The sequence below is a fragment of the Ambystoma mexicanum genome, chromosome 2q (assembly GCF_040938575.1).
Source record: "Ambystoma mexicanum isolate Mex_15411 chromosome 2q, UKY_AmexF1_1, whole genome shotgun sequence".
In the NCBI taxonomy this organism is placed as follows: domain Eukaryota; kingdom Metazoa; phylum Chordata; class Amphibia; order Caudata; family Ambystomatidae; genus Ambystoma; species Ambystoma mexicanum.
This window is the reverse complement of record NC_090924.1, coordinates 437,122,836-437,145,266: the sequence shown is the minus strand read 5'-3', so window position 1 is coordinate 437,145,266 and position 22,431 is coordinate 437,122,836. Positions and strand designations below refer to the sequence as shown.

Genomic DNA, 22,431 nt, shown 5'->3' with positions numbered 1-22,431 from the left:
GCAAATTGCACTGCATATTTACTTTATGGAAGGAGGAGGGCAAATGAAAATTAGTGGCGATAGCCATGGAGTAAGTGTACCATTATTCTTTTTGAATCTCAATATATTTCCCAAAGTCACAAGGACAGGTAGTTGAACCAGTCCCTTTGTGACCGTGTCTTTAGGGACCTACAACCATTCCCCAACACAACCCACTCCTACATTTTCTAAAAAGACTTATTGCTTCGAGGTGGCATCACATACGTACTCTGGGAGAACTCTCAATTGGGCTAGTGCATGAAAGGGGTTGATCAGGAAATCCCACTCCGCTTCTACATGTAGGGAGACTCAGTGTATTGTAGGCCAAACCTGGATGTGAACCACTCTATAGAAACCTATGGAAAGTTACTTCAGCACCTTTCCATAGGTTTGAGTCCATCTCTGAGGTAGAATGTCAGAACAAACTTATCGTGAATTATCTTATATGTGAACATTTCTACAAATCTGTTGGATTTCTATAAAAAGCAGAAAACGATTGATGAGGTTGCATTACATAGCAAAGTGCATCATGCACAAAAAAACGACTCAAATTATTTAGTACCTGCTGTTCACACCAGGGGTTCAATAACAAACAAAAAGAAGAGGGAGAAAGAGGGCAAACCTGAAAAGTACATCTCTTTATGGGGAAGGGATGAGATGAGATCCCATTGACTCATACAATAGCCGTGGAAGCGGTGAAAAATTCACTTACCCAGGCCTCCAGATAAGATGCGTACTAGGCCTTTTTACACATGAGAATCTTGTAAATAGGACAGCTTTATTGAATAAGAACATGGTGTATTTGGGCTACTATCTTTCAAATGGTAATTCTATAGTCAAGTGGCTGTCCTTTTTGCAAACTAAAATCCTTCATCTCACAGCTCGGATGAAACGAATAATTAAATCGCCACTGCAAATTTTCGTTGCAACCCTTAATTGATTTCTACCTTCTAAAGGTCGAAGCCATCATCTTGTATAGCTTAGACCTGTGCCTCCTTGAGATTGACCCTATGTTGAATAAAATCCAGGGCAAAATTTGGAAATCAGTTCTTTGTTTGCCCTTTAATCTCCCTAATGCTATTCTAATTCATGAATTAGGGATACACTCTTATGGCATCAAAATTTACATGGAGAATGCTCAATAACTTCACTAAAATGGTCTTTCCACCAGACAATCTTTATATGAGGATCTCCATGAAATGCAAGTTAAATATTTTCCTGCTTCAATTACCCATTTTCATGAACGCATGAAGTACATTTTGGAATCTCTTAAGAGACCATCCAGCCGCAGTGGAAAAAATATATTTCTTAAATGCATGGGCCCCTACATCGGACCTAATAGCACAGTAGCCCTCTTTCCAAGAATATTCCAATTTCAGACATGCGTTAGTAACAAGTCAGCCTTACAGCATACATGAGATTCAGATTGGACTTAGTTCACACTGCTCATAGTACAAAAAACTGGCACCATAACACTGTTGTCAGATGGGGGGGGAGGGGATCGCTTTTGTGGCATACAGGATGTTCAGGAATCCCTTAATCACCTCATGATTGTCTGTCCATATTTTGAATCTCAGTGAAGGCTAGTTTTTGGTCCCCATTTCTATGTAACATCTACAGAATTTTCTGATAATATATGGAGGCGATGTATGTGGGGGTGTAGTAACACCGTCATGTTTGCAACGATGTGCATGCTTCGTCATATTGAGGGGTTTCTCAATGCATAAGAGTGTGAATTTATTTGTAAAAAATGTCCTTTTGTGCCCCGTTTTGTGAAGCGAACATAAGAGCTCTCTGTTCAAGTGGTACATTGTGATATGGGTGTGCCAGACAGATTGTTTACTTGAAACTTTGTCGTTGTATGGTTTTAATATGAATTTATAGTTAGCGTCACACTTCTAACAGATCAATTAGATCCTTATTGTGTTAACATGAACGTATAGTCCCCTTCATAATTTTATGGATCAATTATATTCTTATGTTAAAAGCTACTGTGTGCATCTCTTTTTGTGAGGATTATGATGTATTAGAATTTGAAACTTAATTGGGTAATCTTGTTATTTTAGATATGCGTGGTTGGAGTATGATTTTGTTTGAATATTTTGGATTCATATGTAATGTATTTATATTTTAGCTGTGTCTTAAATTTGTTCTTGTTCATCACTTGTATTCATTTTGTAAAGGTACATGTGTACCAAACACAAATAAAACATTTTTTTAAAAAAATACGACAGCTTTATTATTTTCCTGTGTACATTTACACACACGTTTCGAGCAGAGGACAGAAACCAGAATGATCGTTATCAAATGTAATTGCAAGCCTCTGAAACAGAATGTATTTCTCTGAAGCCTTTCAAAAAAAGAAACTGCACAATGTGATAAAAGGAATGAATTCTTTCCATTCGGTTTCTGCTGTGTTGATGCTCCTGGGGCAACTGGAAGTACTGTGCAGATACATTTTCCTAGCATTTTAGGATTGTATAATTAATAAGATGGAAACCTAAATTGCAATTGCGAATTCACATTTTTTTATCAAATTATGCTTCTTTTTTCTTCCAATAAAACCAGCATTGGACAATTGTATTTTTTTTAGAGTTCCTGTGCTCTGTGCATAATCACGTGGAGGCAGATCATTTTTCCACTTCTAATTTAATGTGCAATCTAATTATAAAAACAGTGTGTAAAATGATGAGTATGCACGGTCTAGTTTACATCCATTCAACCTTGCAGTCAATGGGGTACATTACTATAAATGGTCAGTGGCAGCAGAGTCTTTGCTCAAGGGTGGGTGATTATCATTACACCAATTACAGGTGTTATAGCCTCTCAAATTTTCAAGACTACAATTAAAAAACCCAAAACCTTACTCTCTAGGAAGCGCAAGCACTGTTCAAAAACCAAAAAATGAAAGTTACATTTGTAATTGAAATAGAAACTCCGCAAAACCTGTCCCTGTGATAATCCAGATCAGTATTTAACTTTATGTAGCGCTTCATACATGGTTCAACATCTAGGTACTGTGATTATTATACCTCAGTCGATACTCAGTTTACTGACCTGTGAAGGATGTTAGCAATAAGATAGCTCAGCCAGTTGAGCGCTCGTTACTGCAATCTGTGCGTGAGCTGTAGGTTGCAGGTTTCAATCACAGCAAGGCAAACTCAGCCTTTCATCCTTTCGAGGTCTATAAAAAGAGTACCAACTTCTGTTTGGTGATAATTGTGATAAATATGTTCTATCTACAGCGCTTTTCCAAAAGCGCTATATAAATAACCATTCGCCCATGAGATTAGATATAGAATTTAGCATTGAGTCCTTGCCTCTGCACTGTTAGATCATAATATTGGTATACCATAAGTTAGTAAAAGCTCCAGGAAATGAAGACTTTCGTTAAACCTCAAAAGACAATTCTGCTATCGAAACTCAAAACACAATACAATTCATGTTTGCTCTACTATGTAATTGGTTAGGTTTTTGTGTTTTCAACATTTAAATATATACAGGAAAGATCAAATGGCCAGACCTTACAGAAATAATGAAAGGTGCATTCTGTCACAAAGCAGAAAGCTGCCGCATAGTAATGATTTCCATAGTTTCTGCACACGTTTGCTGGATGTCACATACATGTTACTCTCTTGCAAATGAGAAACGTCATTTTTACTCTCTTGAAATCACATTTTACTTAAATTAAAAATGGGGAGTAAAATACTCCCACCTCAAAATATTATATGGAGCACTGCACTTACCCATATCAGCCAATTGGGGCCCAACCCAAATCCCTACAGTGTTACTTTAAAGAATCTCCAATTGATCCGGTCAGAGGCCTTTTCAGCAACTAATGAGTCCAGGACGGAGTCAGAGGGCTTCACTGTTTCCTTATGTTATGCTCCATTTGGCTGCCTTTCACAAATCCTACTTGGTCCAAATGGATTAACCGGAGGGGAAATGGTTCCAATCTAGAAACCAGCAATATTTTGGCTTCAGTATTTAGGAGGGATATCCGCATATGATGCACATTGGGTCAGGGTCCATACCTTCCTTCAATATCATCAAAATCAACCCTTTTAGAAAGGATGGGGGTATGCTGCACATGTTAAAAAAATAATATACAATTTAGACACCAGGTGGTTGCTAAGGGTTTTATAAACTAGCTTGGACAAGCCATCTGGCCCGACGACTTGCATCTTTTCAATGACCTTGGTTACCTACACTATTGGTCTGGGAACTATCAATGAAATTAAAGTGTCTTCTTTCAACTTGGGTAAGTGCAGATAGGCTATATATACACACTATCTCTTTGTTAGATTAGCTACCCTTTAAGGAATATAGTGATGCATAATAAGGGGAAAATGTGTGGTAATTTATAGAGCCCCATGTTCCGGAAGGATGCTGTCCAGTATTTTATAAATTGTTCTGTCAAACCTTTGTTTCTGTAGTTATCTCGCCAATAATGAATGGCACTTACTCCCTTTTCATAATATTTCTGTTATGATAATATTTCTGCTTGGTTAGATGAAATGGTCTATAACGTTCACCTAGTTGTATAGTCTTTATCTCCTGTTTTTTATGTGGGATACTTTAAATCAAACTCACCAGCATCCACATGCTTCAGAATCCCACGCTTTGCCAGGCGGGCCTGTAGAGCCAATGGGAGGGGCATCCTCAGTCAGAGCTGTGGGGAAAAGAGAACAAAGACAACCCATTGACAGGGGAATGGACAACAGAAAGGTTAACTCCACAAACTGCTCTGCCAATGCAACTCACATCTGGGCTGTAGTGCCCGTTATTGCAATACTGCAAATGAGAAATCCATACTGTAAACCAGACAGAGATCCTTCACCACCCTCTACAGAGCAATGACTCCCACTTTGTGAACAGAACACAATTATTCCTGTTTGTCCTCACATTCCAGAAAACCAGCTAATCTCTATTGGTCACACGTTTAAAAAGAACAAAGGGCCTCTGAAACGGTTGCAATAGAAGCAAGGTTGCAGTTCTAAACCTTTCATGGCAGTCTTGCTAACTGGTTCACTCCCTAAACTAACCCAAAGCCCAAAAATCCACGTAAGCTGACTGCCAAGCCCTGATTTTATCTGGGTACTGTTTTTATGAGGTTCCTGATGCCAATTATTTTGACTGCAGCCAGAAAGATGGTTTATCCAAACACAGCCATACAATGTGATGATGTGTAGTGCTACTACTCATTGGCCCATACAGTTGCAGAACATTTAAGCTGCGGTTGCGGATTTCAGCCCACAGTGTTTTAGTATTTAACTAGCTGGCTATTGGAGTTATTTTTCCTCGAGTGTAGCTTGTTTCCAGACTTGATTTGATCTGTAGTTTCCTGCTGAGCTGTACTGCGTATGTCTGCGACTGACGGTACCTGCTCTAGTGTCTTGCCCTCTTCTAGCAATCCTTGACATTCGTCTGCAGTTTCATGACATAGTTTACATGAATCTCGCCTATTAGTCCATAGTTTGCTAGATTCCAGATTGAAGTTCAACAAACAGTTATCTGATTCCAGTCCATAGTTTGTAGTTCTTGGTTAGTTCCACTGTTTTCAGTCTGTATTATTTTTTCTATGCGTAGGTGCCCTCTTATCTCTGTGTTGCCAATTTCTTAGCCAGAGCCATCTTTTGTTTTGCCCCATGCCTGCTCCTTTAACGTTTCCTCTAGCCCAGTTTCCTCCTCTGCCTTGAAACATTACTTACTTAGCCTTTCGGTACTTTTTACTTGAACGTTTGTGTTATTGTTCTTGCTCTCACTTGTCTTTTCTCTAGAGTTTGGTTGCATGTTTCCCTTAGCAAGCAATCTTTGCCCCTTGCATGTGATGCTGTTGCTATGTATCGTCCAGTGAATGCTTTTTGTAAATAGTGGGCTGAATACTGTTTCAGGATACAGTCACAGTTCTGTTCCCCCTCAACCAATAAAGGCTACTGACTTGCACATAGTTTCCTCATTCGTGCCTTAAGGACCGGGCATAGGTGTCCACTCTTGGTGGTCCTCCCCAGTAGCATTCAGAGCCAGGCAGTAACAGTACAAAGCTCAGAAGGAAGGGCAGCATGTCCTTAAACACCACAGCAAAACCTGCAACAATTCTGTGTACAGCCAAGGTGGGAACCAAACATGTTTTGTATTCCATACACTTCTCTCGTGACTGCCTTAGTTGCTAATGTTTACTTGCTGCCTAACCTCTCAGGTCTGCAGGACTCTTGCTTAGTGGGTCTTCTAAATAATGCTCTCTTAAGCCTCTTGCAGCACTTTGTGGATCCCTTGGAGAGGGAGTTCTTAACCAGTTCAGGAGGAGTTTATCTAAGTCAATGCACTTTCCATGTCAGATGATTCTTAAGACCCCCCTTTCATCACCCCTCTCTAAACAGCTGACTAGATGTCATATACTTTACTCAGATTCCAACGACTAAACAATGCTCGCTACTTCTTTTTTGAGGCACCTCGGCCGGAATGGTCCGCAGACTGTTACTATACAAGTGTTTCTGATCGATGAAAATGCCCTCCTTAATAAATAGAAATACTTATTTAATAATACTGCTTCCCATTTCGAAGGCTATTGGACAATCTAGTATCCATCTGAGAGTTAGTCTGGAGGGGTGCTGCCTACACTTTCACATCCAGCTACTCTTATGGCCACCCTGTTATTTAAACTTTATTTTGATGCCCTGGAAAATCTTCCTCGAACTCTGCTGATATTCCCTCCTTTTTAGGACGCAAAAACACCCTATCACCAAAACCCAGACACATTTTAGTGATAGGGAAGTGGAAATGGAAGTGAATAGCTCCAAATATGTTTTGATGGTCTATAATTAATTCTTTATTTTTTGGGGCAAAATGATATTTTTAAAAGGGACAAGGCATTTAATTACCTTACAGCCCTACAGATAAGGGTGTATCTGCCACTTTTACTCCCTAAAAATAGGCAAAGAGCCTCATTACCGCCGCGGTTACCGACAGACTCGTATTATCTTTCCGCCTCCTTGATTCCCGGAATTACCAGGGCATTACAGCCCTGGTGTCCCGGGAATTCCGGAGGCGGAATTCGGTAAATCCCCATTCCCATTGAGTCCAATAGGACTCAATGGGAACGGGGAAGTGGAAACACCGGCACCATCTCGTGATGGTGCTGGTGTTTCCACGTCCGCCTGCAGGCGGGAGGTGTTCAACCCGCCAGGTCAGACCTGGCGGGAAGATCACCTCCCGCCTGCAGGACTCGGGAGGTCCGGAATTAACAGTGGTGGCGGGTTTACCGCCACTGTTAATTCTGGACCACCCGACCTGTAATGAGGCCCAAATACTCCCAAAAAATAAAAGAGTATAAAGACTCCCATAAAAAAAAAAAAATTGGGAAAAGGACAAATAGAAGCCTGTGCCCGTGCTTTCACACGAACAGTTCCATGGATGTGTTTGGAACAGTAATTAATGCAGTACCACAGGAAGAAATTACTATAAGTATGGAAGAGGTCAAATGTATCTTTTAATATGCATGAATAACTTGGTGCAAAGAAGTATTTCTCACAAAAACATCTCTGTTTTACAGTTGAACATATTTGTACTTGTATTGGGAACGGGACTCTGTTTTTACTCCCTAAAAAATAATTTTACTCTCAACTTCGAAAATAGGGAGTAAAATACCCCCACGTCAAAGTCTTATCTGGAGCACTGCCTGAACATTAGATTTTTATGCAAAGAATAATTGGCTGGCAAAGGTTAAAAAACAGTGACATTGTGGCTTATTGCGTTTTGCTTCCAATTATGATGGCGAAGCAGTTGTTGCAACTATTAAGGCCTTCTAGGCCAGGTCCAGGGGAATTGCACAATATGGTGCTGGCATGTGGGATTTTTCTCCCAGGTCAGCTATTGCAGTTCATGAGCCAACATTTTAACACTTACTATTGGGGCATCATTCATGCAAGAGCTGTGGAACTTCTAGAATTGGAAACTAGCCTCCCCACATCAGTTATCCAATTTAAAATGGGCCCTTTATCATTATACTTTTCAATTTGCACTAATGACAGCCATTTTCAATAAAATCATATTTGGCAATTTGTTCAGCTTGTTGATTGAGCTCAAGCTGGGTTTATTATATACGCGGTATGAGGTAAATTGCCAGTTTTATTTTTTTATTCGGTTTGTTTCCCCCCTGAATGTTTTTGCTGAAAAAAAACACCAAAAAATATGGGGGTGGGTCGGTAATAGGTAGAAAATAATATGGGAGGAGGGCGGGGAGAAAAGCCCCCAAAAATAAAAATGTGATGACTTTTTTTGCCTAAACATAACTGTAGAGACAAAAAATAAACAAAATGGGCGACTTAAGAACGTAGACCCCCATACTCAAAACACTATGTGAAACCGCTACAGGGCGTGGACCATGATTGCCACGTAGATACAAGCTCCCGCTTTCCTCCAGAAAAGCGGGAGGTTTGAGATGGTGCCTTCTGCCAAAATTGACAAGGCAAGAGAGTGGTACACACTTGGCGGTCCTGCGCATGACACCCCATTGTGTAAGGGGACCGACACGCATTTAGGGTGGATAAGCAGGCACTGAAGTGGTAGTAGAACGCCTCGAGAGGACGTTGGGACTGTCAGGCCCACACAGAGATTGTACGGAACCCTACCTGGTACATTCAATGCCGGTGAGGACTTTGGAGGACTTGCATGAGATTCTGCAGCACCTGCCTAAATTGTGGTGGGGAGCGGCAAGCAGAGACGGGAAGGCAGAGCAAAGCGCCCTCTTGACTGCGCAGAGTACGGAGCACCATCAGCAGCTTTCTAGCCTTTGCTGGGCTGTAGGAACCAGGCTGAGGACCTGGAGAGGGTCCCTAGTAGAACAGTGAAGGTACGGAGGAGCATTTACTCCAAGCAGGGAAGAGGGCCGTGCGAAATACGTGGAATTCCACCCTTGAATATATGAATAAGTGAGCTGGGTGGGTTGTGGTGCCGGAAGGCAGACAAAAGGAAACTCTGAAGGACGGCCTGGTAGCCGTGCCCATTGGACTTGGAAGGCCCAGTTTTTGCTTGCTTGGGTAAGCTACTGCTGCTTGTGCATTGGCTGACTGTACAGGTCTAACAGAACTGTAGTAGGAATTTGAAGTGAGGGGGAACACTGGTGTTGAGGCAAAGTGGCAAGCAGGAGGTAGTGAAGCCTCTGTAGCAAAGTCTTCAATAGCAGAAAGACTTTTGGGGTAGGGTGGATGCAGTGGAGGGGAAGAGTTGAAATGAGGTTGGATTCTTGCCTGCTGTAACTAGATTAGGAACCATCAAAGGATGAGGAGGCTAGGCGGAAACTGGATGTTCTTGAAAACAGTAGGAATAATTTGAGGATTTTGGGCCTTAAAACAGTGATGGGGGAGTCCCTGAAGGAAGTGGTGGCTAAAGTGCACAGTATAGTTGATAGCCTGTTTGCAGAAGGAGGTAAAGCTCAGGAGAGCCCATAGAGGTGTATGTGGTTATAATAAAGGGGCCAAGGTCAGTGGCAGTGAGATTTCACAATTTTTGTGACATAGAGAAGTGCTGTTCAGAGTCAAACAAGGAACAACATCCTCCTTGACAGTGAAAAGATATTGTTCCATCAGAGCTCGTCATTCCTCACATTATCCAGGAGAAGGAACCGACATGCACTCAGCCAGTGGCTTACATCGAGAGGCATCAGGTATTGCTGACACTTCCCATTTACGCTGTTCTTCAAACATCGGGAGGAAGAATACAGGATCACAACTTGCAGAGCAGAAGGAAGACTAGCCCAATAATGTAAGAACCATGAGAAATGGGAGTGCCTTAACACCAGCTCAACCCTGATAGGTCTTGCATCAAGGAATAGGGGGCCGAAAAAGATTATAAGGCTGGGTACACCATCACTGGTGAAGTGTTGATTTGGACTTGTGTTGGAAATCCAGGTTTTAATTGACACTGTTTATTCGGACGATTATTGAAGCTTTTGTATTTCATGGTTTGGGGGCTTAAGGTGGATTTTGGCAGGGTAGGGAGCCTCCTAGTGGCCCATTTTCCAAATGGGCATGTCATTGGAGTGGATGGGGATCGCAAGGGCGCAGGTAAGTTGGTAGCGATGGGTGATAGTGGGGAATCTGTTTTGAAGTGGAGTGAATTAGTTCAGAAACACATACAGACTGCCATCTACAACTAAGTAACAGTCCTAATCAGTGTACCAAATGACTTAGGTGGTGATATGCATAGGGGGATGCCTTAAGGTGTGGACCTTGAAAGTTAAGGGATTGAAGTCCCCCCTCCCCCTGACCCACCCCAACGACCCAGGGAGTTTAAGCAGACAGGTGCCTGTATTCTGCTGCTCCAGGAAACTAGGCTGAAGGAGGGGGGAGGACAGCGGTATAAAGGCGATTGGGGTATGCTGCACGCTGAAGGCCTTGGGCGCAAACACCTGAGATTCAAAGAGCTGGAGATTTTCCGAGAAATGGAGGGGAGATTGCTGGTGGTGCAAGGTGTGTGGGGACGAGTGAAAATGATGGTGGTGTCAATATATTGCCCTAACTAGGGACAGAGGTCTTTTTGTAAGAGTGCTGGATCGAGTACTGGTATTGGGCACCGACTTGCAGATAGTGGGAGGTGATCTGAATATGTGAGCGAACCCGGGATTGAACAGGCTGGCACTCGGGAGGGGCGGAGTCAGGCTGCGGGACAGGAGGGGAGGGGAGGGGAGAGACTGCTTGGTATTTTGGAATCAAGGGGGCAGAATTATGTAGTGAGGCATGTGAACTCCCAGAGAAAGGGCCATACCTTCTTCTCCGTTCCCCAGAATACATATACACGTATAGATTATTTAGCGGAGCTGGTGAGGAGACTACAGGAGGATCCGGGGGAGATAGAGGGTACATTAAAGGTGCTGAAGGTGAAAAAGAGAGGAACTTAAAGCTCAGAGTATGAATTAGACGGTTCGGAAACAGAGGCTCCTCAAACAAAACCTTTATGAGAAAGGATCGCTTTTTAGCTGCAAGGCTGAGGACACGATGAGTGGACAGGTGGGTAGAATGGGAGATATCAGATGGGAAGGTACAAGAGATGGCTGAGGGCGTGGCGTCTGTTAGTTCTGTGAAGTTATATGAGGTATTATATGCTCGGGCAAGGGGTCAAGAGAAGAGACGATTCAGAGCTACTACGACAGAGTTACCCAACCTGCTCTGTCGGAAGCCGAGATGCATGAGTCAGAGTCTTGCCTTGTGGTTTAGGAGGTGGTGGAGGTGATAAAACGTATGCTGGCTGTGTACCCATCGTCTCCCAACACCTTGCCTATTTGTTTTTAAAAGCAGTATGGGAAGACTCTCGCCCACTTTTACAAAGCTATTTAGTCGTAATTTTGAGGCCGGAAATGATCCTACCCCCTTCCATGAGGTGCTGATACAATCATATCTAAGGAAGGAAAGGACCCCACCAATAGTAGGTTGTACAAGACATTTTTATTGTTACAATTTGACAAGAGGATTTTTACGAGAAGTAGAGAGGTTAAATCGCACGACTAGTACACTCTGATGGGGTGGGCTTTAATCCCAGGTAGGCAGGGTGCTGATACTCCACGGAAAACACTGATCCTGAATGCAATGGCGAGGGAGTAGATGAGGTGACCCGATGCTTTTGTCAATAGATGCTGAAAACACTTTTGACCGGTTGGACTGGGGATTCCTCCATGAGGTATTGGGCAAACGTGGCTTTGGGGGAAGATTTCAGAGGGGAATTAAGGCGTTTTACTGTGAGCCCAGGCACACATGATGGTTGATGGAAATAGGTCGGCTCAGTTTGGCCTGCAAAGGGGAACAAGGCAGTGGTGCGGTTTGTCCTCATTGTTAAACGCGTTGACCCTGGGTAGGGCGTCCAAGGACATCAGAGCGGGTACAGGGAATAAGGGTTGAGATGGAGGATACAAATTGGGAATGTATGCAAAAGATGTCTCACTGCATCTCTGCAACCCGCAAAGGTTGATTCCTGCCGCTATGGATGTTATTCAAGAAAATCTAGATTTGGCTGAAGGTTAATAGGGAGAAATCAGTTATTTTCCCCCTTTCATAGGGAGCGTGGGGACGATCTGAGAGATCTTGTTCCTTTTGAGTTTGAGATTCGGGCTGAAGGGCTCAAGTATCTGGAGGTAATGATTACTAGAACTTTGGATGTCCTGGCTTCGGGTAACTACCCAGAGGTGCTCTCCCAGTTGGAGTTTAAGACCTGGGAGAGGCTGACTCTTTCCTAGCTGGGCCGCCTGAAGGCTTTAGAGATGACCCTCACGCCCAAATTATTGCATCTATTCCAGATGTTGCCGATTACGGTTGGGAATTATCTGTTGAAATACGCCAAGGGGAGGTTTTTACACTTTTTATGGCAGGGAAAAAGCAGAGTACTACGAAATGCTAATCTTGCAAAAGGACAAGGGGGCAGTGGGTTTCCCAGATTTTGCTTGCTATTAGAGCGGCCCAGCTGAGGGCATTGGTGCCACATCTGCATTTGGATAGGGATACACAGCGGGTGGCAGCAGAACATTTTTGGTTGCGGCCGCTGAGGGTTGGTGAATGGTTGTGGGTGCCTTGGCAGCAGTTGCCTAGGAGCAGATGGCAACATGGAATATTGGGGCTAATCTGGGACATTTGGAAAGAGGGGATGGGAATGAGAGGAATTAGCAAGTGGCCTTCGCCACTCAGTCATCTGTGGGATCTGCCCATTAGAGACAATTTTCCTGACCCACTGTGATTATAGAGGTGGTCTGAAGCAGGACTGGAGAGGGTGGGGAATTTATATCAGTTCAGGGGCATGAGGAAAGTTTGCATTTTGGAAAGCTATCTTTAATTACCTACAATTGAAGGGGGTAGTCACGACGGGCAAGTGGAAGGCAGAGATTCAGAGGGAATTAATGCCACAGAACAGGTACTAGTGACATCTTAGTTTTAGCGGGTTGATATCGGACCTTTAAGCTAGGCTGATAATGGCTAGGAGTAAGGGAATGGAGCGTCTTTGTAAAAAGATGGGAGAGGGATCTGGCTAGATAAATGGATAACGTTTTGTGGGGCAAATTATGTAGACATTAGCATACAATATCTGAGGCATGTCAATACAATCTCCATGGTATCAAACTGTTACATAAGGTGCAATATGACCAGATACGACTGTCCCTGGTATTTCATGGAGAAAATACTTTCTGCTGGAGAGAATGTGCAGAGAAGGCATTTTACTGGCATATTTGCAGGTCCTGTAGTAAAGCACATACTTTTTGGAAAGTCGTCCTGGGTGGATAAGGGACTTTGATGGTATTGAGACCATTTTTACCCTATGCTGGTCTTGTGGAGGAGCCACCTGGATATGGTTCATTTTGCCTTAGTGGCTGCGAGGGTATATTTGACTATTAATTGGAAAAGGAAATATGCGCCACCAGAAAAGGAATGGCCGGCTAAGCTTATGGAGCTATTTGAAAAGGAAGATATTACAGGCATTTAACACAATAAAGGTCCTGACTAGAGAAGTTGAATGGGCTTCATTCCTTAGTAAATGTGCACGTAGAAGATAGGTAAGTCGGAAGAAGCGAGTCAGGATCCCCAAAAGAGTGCAAGGGAATGTACTGTCTAAGTGATGCCGGTCAATAGGATGAGTGTTGGGAGGAAGGACTCTATGGGGACAGAGGGCGCGAGTGTGAGGGAGGGGGTTTCTTTGTATGAGCCGTTTTAAATTCAAATGTATTGTTGATGTTTTCTCAACAGTATACATTGTTTTTCAATAAAGCTGAAATTTTAAAAAAAAAAAACAGTATGTGCTTCCTTTGTGCTAATTTGGCCAGGAACCGTCTCCGTTTAGCCCATTCACAAAGAAAATATTGATTCACTTAAGAAGAAATCATTTAACTTATACTGAACCAAACAAGGGTACTAAAGCAACTGCAAGGGCCTACCTGCCATTCATGCACTTACATTTCAGTAACTCATTGTATCTGTCATGCGTTTATAACACAGGGGCCAGGAAAATAACAAAATTACATTTTAATCAGCTGCCAATTGAAGCAAACAGATTGGAAACGTCATGAAGAGTTGACGCTGTGATAATATTTCTCTGATAACTAACATACATGCCTAGTTTGTCTGTAGCTGGTACAATTCCCCACAATGGGAATGTTTATTTCCATTATTAAAAATACTAGGCTTTAGATAGTGTAGTGGCCTATTACTATTTATTGTGGGTGCATGATTCTTGAGTTTGCTGGAGCACTTAATAGGTATTAGTGGCTCACTGTAGACTGCCATGATATGCAACTCATGGTTCTCAAACCTTATTCAGATTGTGGAAGCACGTGATTTATACTGTTTTGATTTTTATATTCTAATATGGGATTTTAATGGTTTTATTTGATTATGTCGTCGATCGGTCTGTCTTGCAATTTTATAATCTGAGGATTTTATGAATTTATGTTGTGGACTATTGTTTAATTAACTATATTGATACACAATCTCATGTAGTATTACTTTTGCAACATGAAATGATGAAATCATGATTCAAAATGTTCACAATGTATTTTGTTATGGTTTCATAGACAAACATTAAATACAGTTTGTGTAGGTGTATTTTTATGGAATTTATACTTTCTGAAATGAAGACATAACTTGAATGGAGTACTGCAACGCAGCCTATAAGGTGGTTACAGAAATTACCTCTCTTGGGGCTTGGGTCTGCTATTTTCCTACTAGCTTGGACAGGTGTAGTGAATCTGTAAACCAGAATCACTTTCCCGTGTTTACACGATTGCTGCCCTGCATTCTCAAACTCTAAGGCAAACAGGCACAAACCAATAAAACAATGTTTTAAGAGTCTGGACTTAAATCCCCAATGGATTTCCAAAACCATGACCAGAGCCTCCGCCCACCTGCAATTGTTGCTCTAGCTGCTGAAATTCACAGGCAATTAACCATATCAGACAGGAACTGGGATTGCTTCTCCATTATTACAACAAGAGAGGCACAACAGCACTTTGTTGGATTGCAGTAGCAAGTGCCTTGATATTGTACATCAGGGACTGAGTCATATTCACCGAACATAACACGTGCTGCCTCTTTCTCCCAAGCTGGGATGTGTCCCATGTATTTTTGAGGCCTTCTCCCCTTAGTGATTGCAATGATCCAATGGGATGGGCATTCAGGAGCACTGGCGGATCCACCAGTCCAGTCAGATTGGATTTCACCGTAATGCAGGTAGGGAAGTCTGATTCAAAGTTGATGAAAAAAATGGAACTTTGCCAAGAAGCTTGGAGAGCAAAACGTGACAACTTCAGAGCACTGATGGAGGATGGTCTGCAATATCTTTGTGAAGAGGCAAAGCCCAGACAACATATGTTGGAACTGGGGAAACATATCCATCGCTGCAGAAGTGGAAGTTTCTTCCTTAAATTGCAGTAGAGACTTTACAATATCCACTACCTCATTCCTTCGCTCTTTTAGGAAAAAGTGACCCTGCCATTATCGCTCCGCCTAAGGTCCCCATTGTCGGCATTCATAGATGCAAAGACTGGCCTGGGCACTGGAGGCCCACAATCAATTACATTAGAAACAATTGCTCCAATGACCCATGGAGATATCTTCTTTAAAGAGGGCACGTGCCAAGGCCATCCCACAGGAATATAAGCCATATGAAGTGTTGTTTCTCCGAGTTGAGTGCTTACCCTCCGAGTTGAGTGCTTACCCGACATGGTTACATACAAATGCGACCAACACCTTACTTTTCAAATATCACCTAAGCTGGGTTCATTTTCAGGATCTTCACAGAAAACCTAGGACACCCAAGTGTCTGCCAACACTGAGCACACACCAACACTCTGAACTATTGATGAGCAATTATTGTGGTTTTAGTAACCACTTTGCATCAGCATGTTGCTTAACAGTGGCATCACCTTGGGAGTGTGGCGAGTATTGTCCCCAAGAAAACACCTTCTTGCCACAGTGCTGCTGCTACAGCAGCTGCAGACCAAACTCATGCAACCACGGAAATATACCCAATCAAACGTATAGCCTCCATTTCAAGAACACAATTTAAAAATGTTACTCAGAAGATGTGAATCCAGCCTGCCAGGAGACGGTCACATGGGGATATGCAGGCCATCTCAGAGCAGCAGTGCTCCTTATATTGTTAGGGCTGGGAATAGGATGGACGAACTAAAGGATAATGTCAGCAAAGCCAAGGTGAGAGATGGGAAAATTGCTCCCCTTCTTGAAACTAACAATGGCACGGCAAACACATATGTCTTCTCCAGTCCGCATTCAGATTGACAGGGGAAAACATTTGTTCAGATGGTAACACTGGAGCTGGCCTACCCGCATTTTTCCCAGTAACCTTTTCCAACAATGTAACAGCAGGCGAAAAGGCCAAGTGCTGTCTGTCTTTGATAACCATGATGAAAGCTACACATCTCTGAGAGATTTAGAAGGCTTACATCAGAAGGACATGCCGGGGAGCATCCAATAAGACTGGTGAGAATAGAAAAAGGAAGGCTAACAGCAGCCATCTTCCCTAAATGATTTGGCTGGCTCAGAGTGTTACCTTTAGAGGTGAAACCAACATTCCTAATAACATCAACCAAGGGAAGAAAATATCATGTTATGGCACATAAGATCTAATCCTGGCTGGGAAGACGACCTGGAATAGTTTTGTTTAGTGCGCTTTTGCATTATACTTTGTTCTCGCCATCAGACTCCATGTTTAGGGACATGCTTTGGGTATTCATCACACTCAGCAATTACTATCCTGTACAGATGATGGGCAAAGTCTGCATACATTTCATTGCCACACTCTAGAGATCATGGCTCCTCTAGCATTTAGAAATTACTGATAAAAGTGATCTACTCAAACATGCTGAACAACAACCAATTGGCAGACTGACAATTGGTTGTTATCCAGTATGTCTGAGCAAATCACTTGTACCAGTAATTGCCAAATGAAACAGAAAAAACCCTTGTGACAGTGCAGACAACATCCAAGCCATAGCAGATGCAAGATCACAGTCTGTGGTTTTACTCCTCACTTCAGCCACTCAGGACACCCTTCCGAAGTGTATTCTGAAGGATTCGGGTGCTTCAATGACTAACCTTCAATGGTTTAGGCAATTTCTCTCCAACACAACAAAGCAAGGAGAAGGAGAAGGAGAAGGAGAAGAAGGAGGAGAAGGAGATCCACATAAGTGGGGGTCCCTGCGCTCTTTGGGTGTCACAGTTATCAGCCCTGCGCTCTTTGGGTGTCACAGTTATCAGCGCGTGGATGAAGGATTTCGGGGGCTTACTGTCAGAATCCAGTTGCCCACGTCGTGTAGCCGAAGAGTTCTTCCTCCCGATGGAACCCTCTGGCCCCAGGAATGGACAGCCAGAGCGATCAATCAGAGGAAAGAACGGATACCTGATGAGACCCAGAGGACGCAGGAGTTGTAATGTAGATGAAGCAAAAGTTGTAATGCAGAAGTCAGGGTGGTACGAGTAGCCGAGGACAGGCGTTGGATCTGTAAGTGAGGAGTTAACACAATACAGATAATATAACAACCGCCCTTCTGACCAAACCCGAACACAACAGAAAGAATGCAATACGTTGATCCCAATTCTGATAACAACCCCTAGGCTTACCGTTACTCCGGGGAGAACCAGATGGAACCAGGAAGAGAAGAACTCCGAAGTCCACAATGCAGAATACCAGCAAAGCTCAACAACCTATCCCGCCGGCACGAGGACGCCTAATACACACTAGATAGTGTGCGTCACCAGGAAACCCCAGGTTGGAAGTTCATAAGTTCCAAGTTCAACAATCCAAAAGTTCAAGAGTTCCAAGGTCAACAATCCAAAGTTCAAGAACAGTTCCAAAGTTCCTCAAAATACCCAGATGCAGTCCAGATGATTGATGATCCAGAAGACAACCGAAGAGCAACCAAAACCAATGGGCGAAGGCTAGGAAATCCGTGAGCGGTCCGAGGTCGAAGAATGATGCGGGCAGCAAACAAGAACAAGGCAGTCCAAAATCCAAAGCCAGGTAAACGGTCCGGGTCGAGGCAACGAGGTAACCAGAAATGCTGGAGGGAAGGGGAAGGGAAAGGGACAGAACCGGGATGATAAGGAAAACTGGATACAAGGTACAAGATACGAGGCGCCACCAATTCTCAATCAGAAGCACCGATCTGGAGTGTAGGCGGAGAATATAAAGGTGAGGTCACATGACAGCGTTCCGCGGCTTCCAGCGTCGACCGTGGGAAACGCTGAGAGGACGCCAGCGTTGCCATGCAAACTTCCAAGCCCCTGGTTGTAGTGTTCTTAAAGGGCTATGCATCCGTTTCTTGACACTGCTTACACGCCGGTACATGACACTTACCCTGTCTCCAAAATATCATTAAACAAGTCTACCATAAATGGGATGAGGGGTCTGGGGGGTTATGGAAGCTTTCCCTACAGGTACTCTCGCCACCGCCCTCTGGATTTCTTTAGCCGTTATTGGAGCCTCGATTGCCTTGGCCTATTCCGGGGAGAGCCTGGGCATCCAAATTCCCTCCAGATACTGTGCTATTGCCCCCGCTTGTGAGCTGGCGTCGGATTTTTATAAAAAGACGCAAATGCTTCTAGGATTCCTTACTCTACTTGGTCTTTTGCTGTGTCAACCCCATCTATGGCCTCTACCCACCGGTCAGCTCATTGTCCCCTCAGTCTGGCTGCTAGCAGTGCGTCCGCCTTATCCCCTTTTTCTTATAACGTTTGTTATAAGAACTAATTTCCTAATTATTTGACCTTCCTCTAGGAGTCTTAGCTCTTCTCTTTTCCCCCCTTGCTTAGAGGACCCTTTCTTCCTCCCCTCCGTGGCATCCTATCCCTCCTGTGTAGTTGAGCAATCTCGGTCCACAACCTGTTCTCAATGAATGCCAGCTCTAGTTTCTTCAGAGCCCCTTCCTGGATCAGGATCCCCCTCCACGTAGCCTTGCCCGCTTCCCAAACCGTACCCTTCTGTACTCTTCCCTCCCCCCCCCCGTGTTGTTTATTTTAAAGAGCTCCTCAATCTCTTTAGTCATTTCCACATAGAACACCAGGTCTTTCCAAAGGGATTCATTGCATCTCCATTTGGACCCCCTAGGTACCTGACCATGTGATCGCGGAAATCTCTGTACCCAACGGTTCGTCCCACAGACCCCTTAAAATATACATGTAGTCAATTCTGGTGAAAGTGCCATGTGGAGCAGAGTAAAAGGTAAGCCCTCTTTCCTCAGGGTGCATGTACCGCCATAAATCCCGAAGCCCATAGACCTCCAACATTTCCAGGACCTTACCGTAAGCCATTCTCTGCACTGCATGTGTTCCTCCCACGCAGACCGGTCTATCATCTAGAAATCAGCCCACACATTAAAATCCACCCCCCCAGTATTATATGGCCCGAGGCTTCTAACATTATCTTAGGGAGCGTTTTCTTCAAAAACTTCAGTTGACCATTTGTGCAGTAGATTGTGGCAAATGTCAGCCCAAACCTTCGTGACCTCCATTCTTAACCCTTTACCAACGAGAATTCCCACTCCCACTTTTCTTAGGGGCTCTGAAACCCAGAATTCCTGGTCTAGCGTCCTACCAGGGTTCCTACGTTCCTCCCTTCTAGGGTATTTGGTCTCCTGTATTAACATAACATCTAGGCCAGCCCTACGAAACTCCTTTGCCACCAAATACCTTTTCGTGGGCGAGTTCATTCCCTTTACATTCAACATCCCCACCCTTAGGAGGCTTCCCGTCGTATCCTCTAAAACTACTGCCATGCTTCTATTCCCCTGCACCTATCTCCCTTTACTACTCAGGGCGGCCTCGTCACTTAATTACGTCCCCAGGCAAACCGAAAGCCTCAACTTTGGAAAGATCTGAATCATGTCCCCTGTCCTACTATACCCCTCACATCCCCCTCCAAGTTACCCTTAAGGGCGCCCGACTCCTACCAGTTAACGTCACCAGGTAAGGTCGGACCACCATGGAAACAGATCCCCTCCGGTCCCGCACCCAAAACACATCTTTACCTTTGAGCCCATACTCCCCCACCCCCTGCATCCCCCAACCAAACAACTGCTTTCAGGCCGCAGCCCACCTGCACAAGAGGCCAGTGCCCCTATCCCATAACTAGCATTAGTTAGCCACAGCCGCTCAATCATACCTCTCCCCCATACACCACGATGAAAACCTCCCACATCCTGTCTTCACTCCGTTGATACTTCTCACTATGAATCAGGTGTCTGCCATAGGCGATGTGTTCAACTTTCTATATTTCCTGGGTCCCGGCATCCGTCTTCTCCTGGGTCCCTTGATCAGCCACTGCCTGTCACCTTACACCTTTTCTCCATGGTTCTTCAAAGTGTCAGCTTCTCCAAGCATCTCCCCTGTGATCTTCCGAATGTCTTCCTCCGTCGTCAGTCTGTATTTATGTCCATCAAATTCAAAGGAGATGAAGAACGGGAACCCTCACCGGTACCTCACTCCTCATTTGACCACTTGGTCAGGGGTGAGCACATTCTCCTCTTGGTTAGGTTCAGGGAGTACAGGTCCTGAAAGATTGTTACTCTGCATGTGCCATACAGGACTGGGCCTCTCTGCCTTGCTTGTTCAAGGATTTTCATTTTGTCGGAGTAGTTGTGGAATAGGGATGTAACGGTATTACGGTATACCGTTAAAGATACCGTGAACCACTTAATTGAACAATAATAACCGTCACATTGTTTATACCGGTATACCGTTCATACCGTTAAGTGTGCTTTTCAATCTGATTTGGAAAGGCTGCAGTAAGCAAGTTCTGCGCAGTCTTGGTCTTGCACTGTTGGATGTGGCGTCTGCCAAGTAGTTTCAGTTTGAGCAGTTTTTAATGCCATTCCATAAACCACACGTGCCTGACACAAAATCAACATGTTAGCAATAGGAAGAATAAATACAGTGCCAAGAAGGAAAGGGGTTTACTTTTTTTTTAATTTACATTTTTTTTTTAAAGCGCTCACACAGCCTAGGGCATCGAGGCGCTGTTAAAGAAATTGGTTTTGTTTATTTTGTTGCGTAATTGTTTTTGTCTTAGTTGCGTATTTATAACATGCTTAAACACCCAGAGGTTTCTAAGCGCGGACCCAGGGATCGAACCTGTGTTGCTTCGTGTCGTCTTGCTTCCAAGGCACGCACGTTGCCACTGAGCTATCCTCCCGGGACTTTGGGTTGGCGGCTTTGGGGTTTATATATTTATAATGGATAATGTTTTCTAAACATATGACAATGGCGGATTTCCCTGGTTCTATCATTGAATTTACATATAATAAGTGACACTGCGAAATTTAATCATCTCTGTGGGTATTCCCTGCTGCCATACCAAAGGGTAACATGTCCGTGATTACTGAACACCTTTTGGCCCAGAAGTAAACTAAAGGCTGTAACGTAAAGAGAGAGTGCGTGTGCGTGTGTGTGTGTATGCGCACAAGCGTATACTACCATCAGACTCCATTGATCTGTGGCATGCAGATTATCAATATGGCAACATGTTCATCTTCACCAGTAGCCAGTGGGGGAGCTAAATGCCTAAATGACCAAAGCTATTCAGTTTGCTTTGCCAGTCGCAGCAGGGCCCCACCTCCCCCTCCTCTCCACACGTGTGTTTGGTGCAAGCAAGGGGTGGCATTTCAGTGGAAAGTATGTTGAAAAGCCCAATTGTGGCCCTGGGTGCATGGTTTTGTTTGTGATGATAAATCTGACAATTTATGACCTTTTAGAAAATATTTGTTAAGATTAGTTAACTCCACCTGCTATACCGCGATAACCATGATATACCGTCATTTGGCAAGAAGGTTATTGTACTGTCATAAAACTAATACCGTGACACCCCTATGTGGAACAGGGCAAGTACAGACTTCGTGCCTCCCACAGCCCCACCTGCACAGTGAATTCTTCCAATCTTTGCTTAGTCAATGGTGTCATTCTCGAAGACCAGTTTTGTGACCTTGTGTTATGCTCTCTTAAGGTCAAGCTCTGTTTCCCCATCTCGATCTGGGATACCAAAAAGTCTAAGGTTGTTCCGCCTCTCTCGATTTTCCAAATTGCCCATCTTCATCCTGACCTCTTCCTCACACCTCTCCATTTCAGAAAACTGCATGTCCATTTGCGTCTCTAGGGAAGATTGATTGTGTTCGACTTCCTCCAGTCTCTCCTCCATTTTGTCTATTCTTTGGGTGATCCTATCCACCCTGCTCCCAATGTCCGCCCTCATGTTCCCAATTTCTTTCATTAGTACGGCGACATCCTTCTTGGTAGCTGCAAATTGCTCTGGGGTGGTCTCCATCTTGTGCTGCGCTATGTCACAAACTCCCAGGCCCCCCGGTGTATACCATGGCCAACTTCGATCTTGCCTCCATACACCTCTTCCTGCTGACCCCAACAGATCTCCTTT

The 22,431-nt window shown here is 43.9% G+C and overlaps 1 protein-coding gene across 1 annotated transcript in view; it reads right to left on the bottom strand.

The window, feature by feature from the left end:
* PQBP1 (polyglutamine binding protein 1) overlaps window positions 1-22,431 on the bottom strand; it is a 225,287-nt gene that overhangs the window by 171,227 nt on the left and 31,629 nt on the right. The window contains exon 2 of the mRNA XM_069647483.1: window positions 4,612-4,690. Coding sequence (XP_069503584.1) covers window positions 4,612-4,678 — 67 coding nt within the window. The 5' untranslated portion in view covers window positions 4,679-4,690. The remainder of the gene's footprint in view (window positions 1-4,611; window positions 4,691-22,431) is intronic.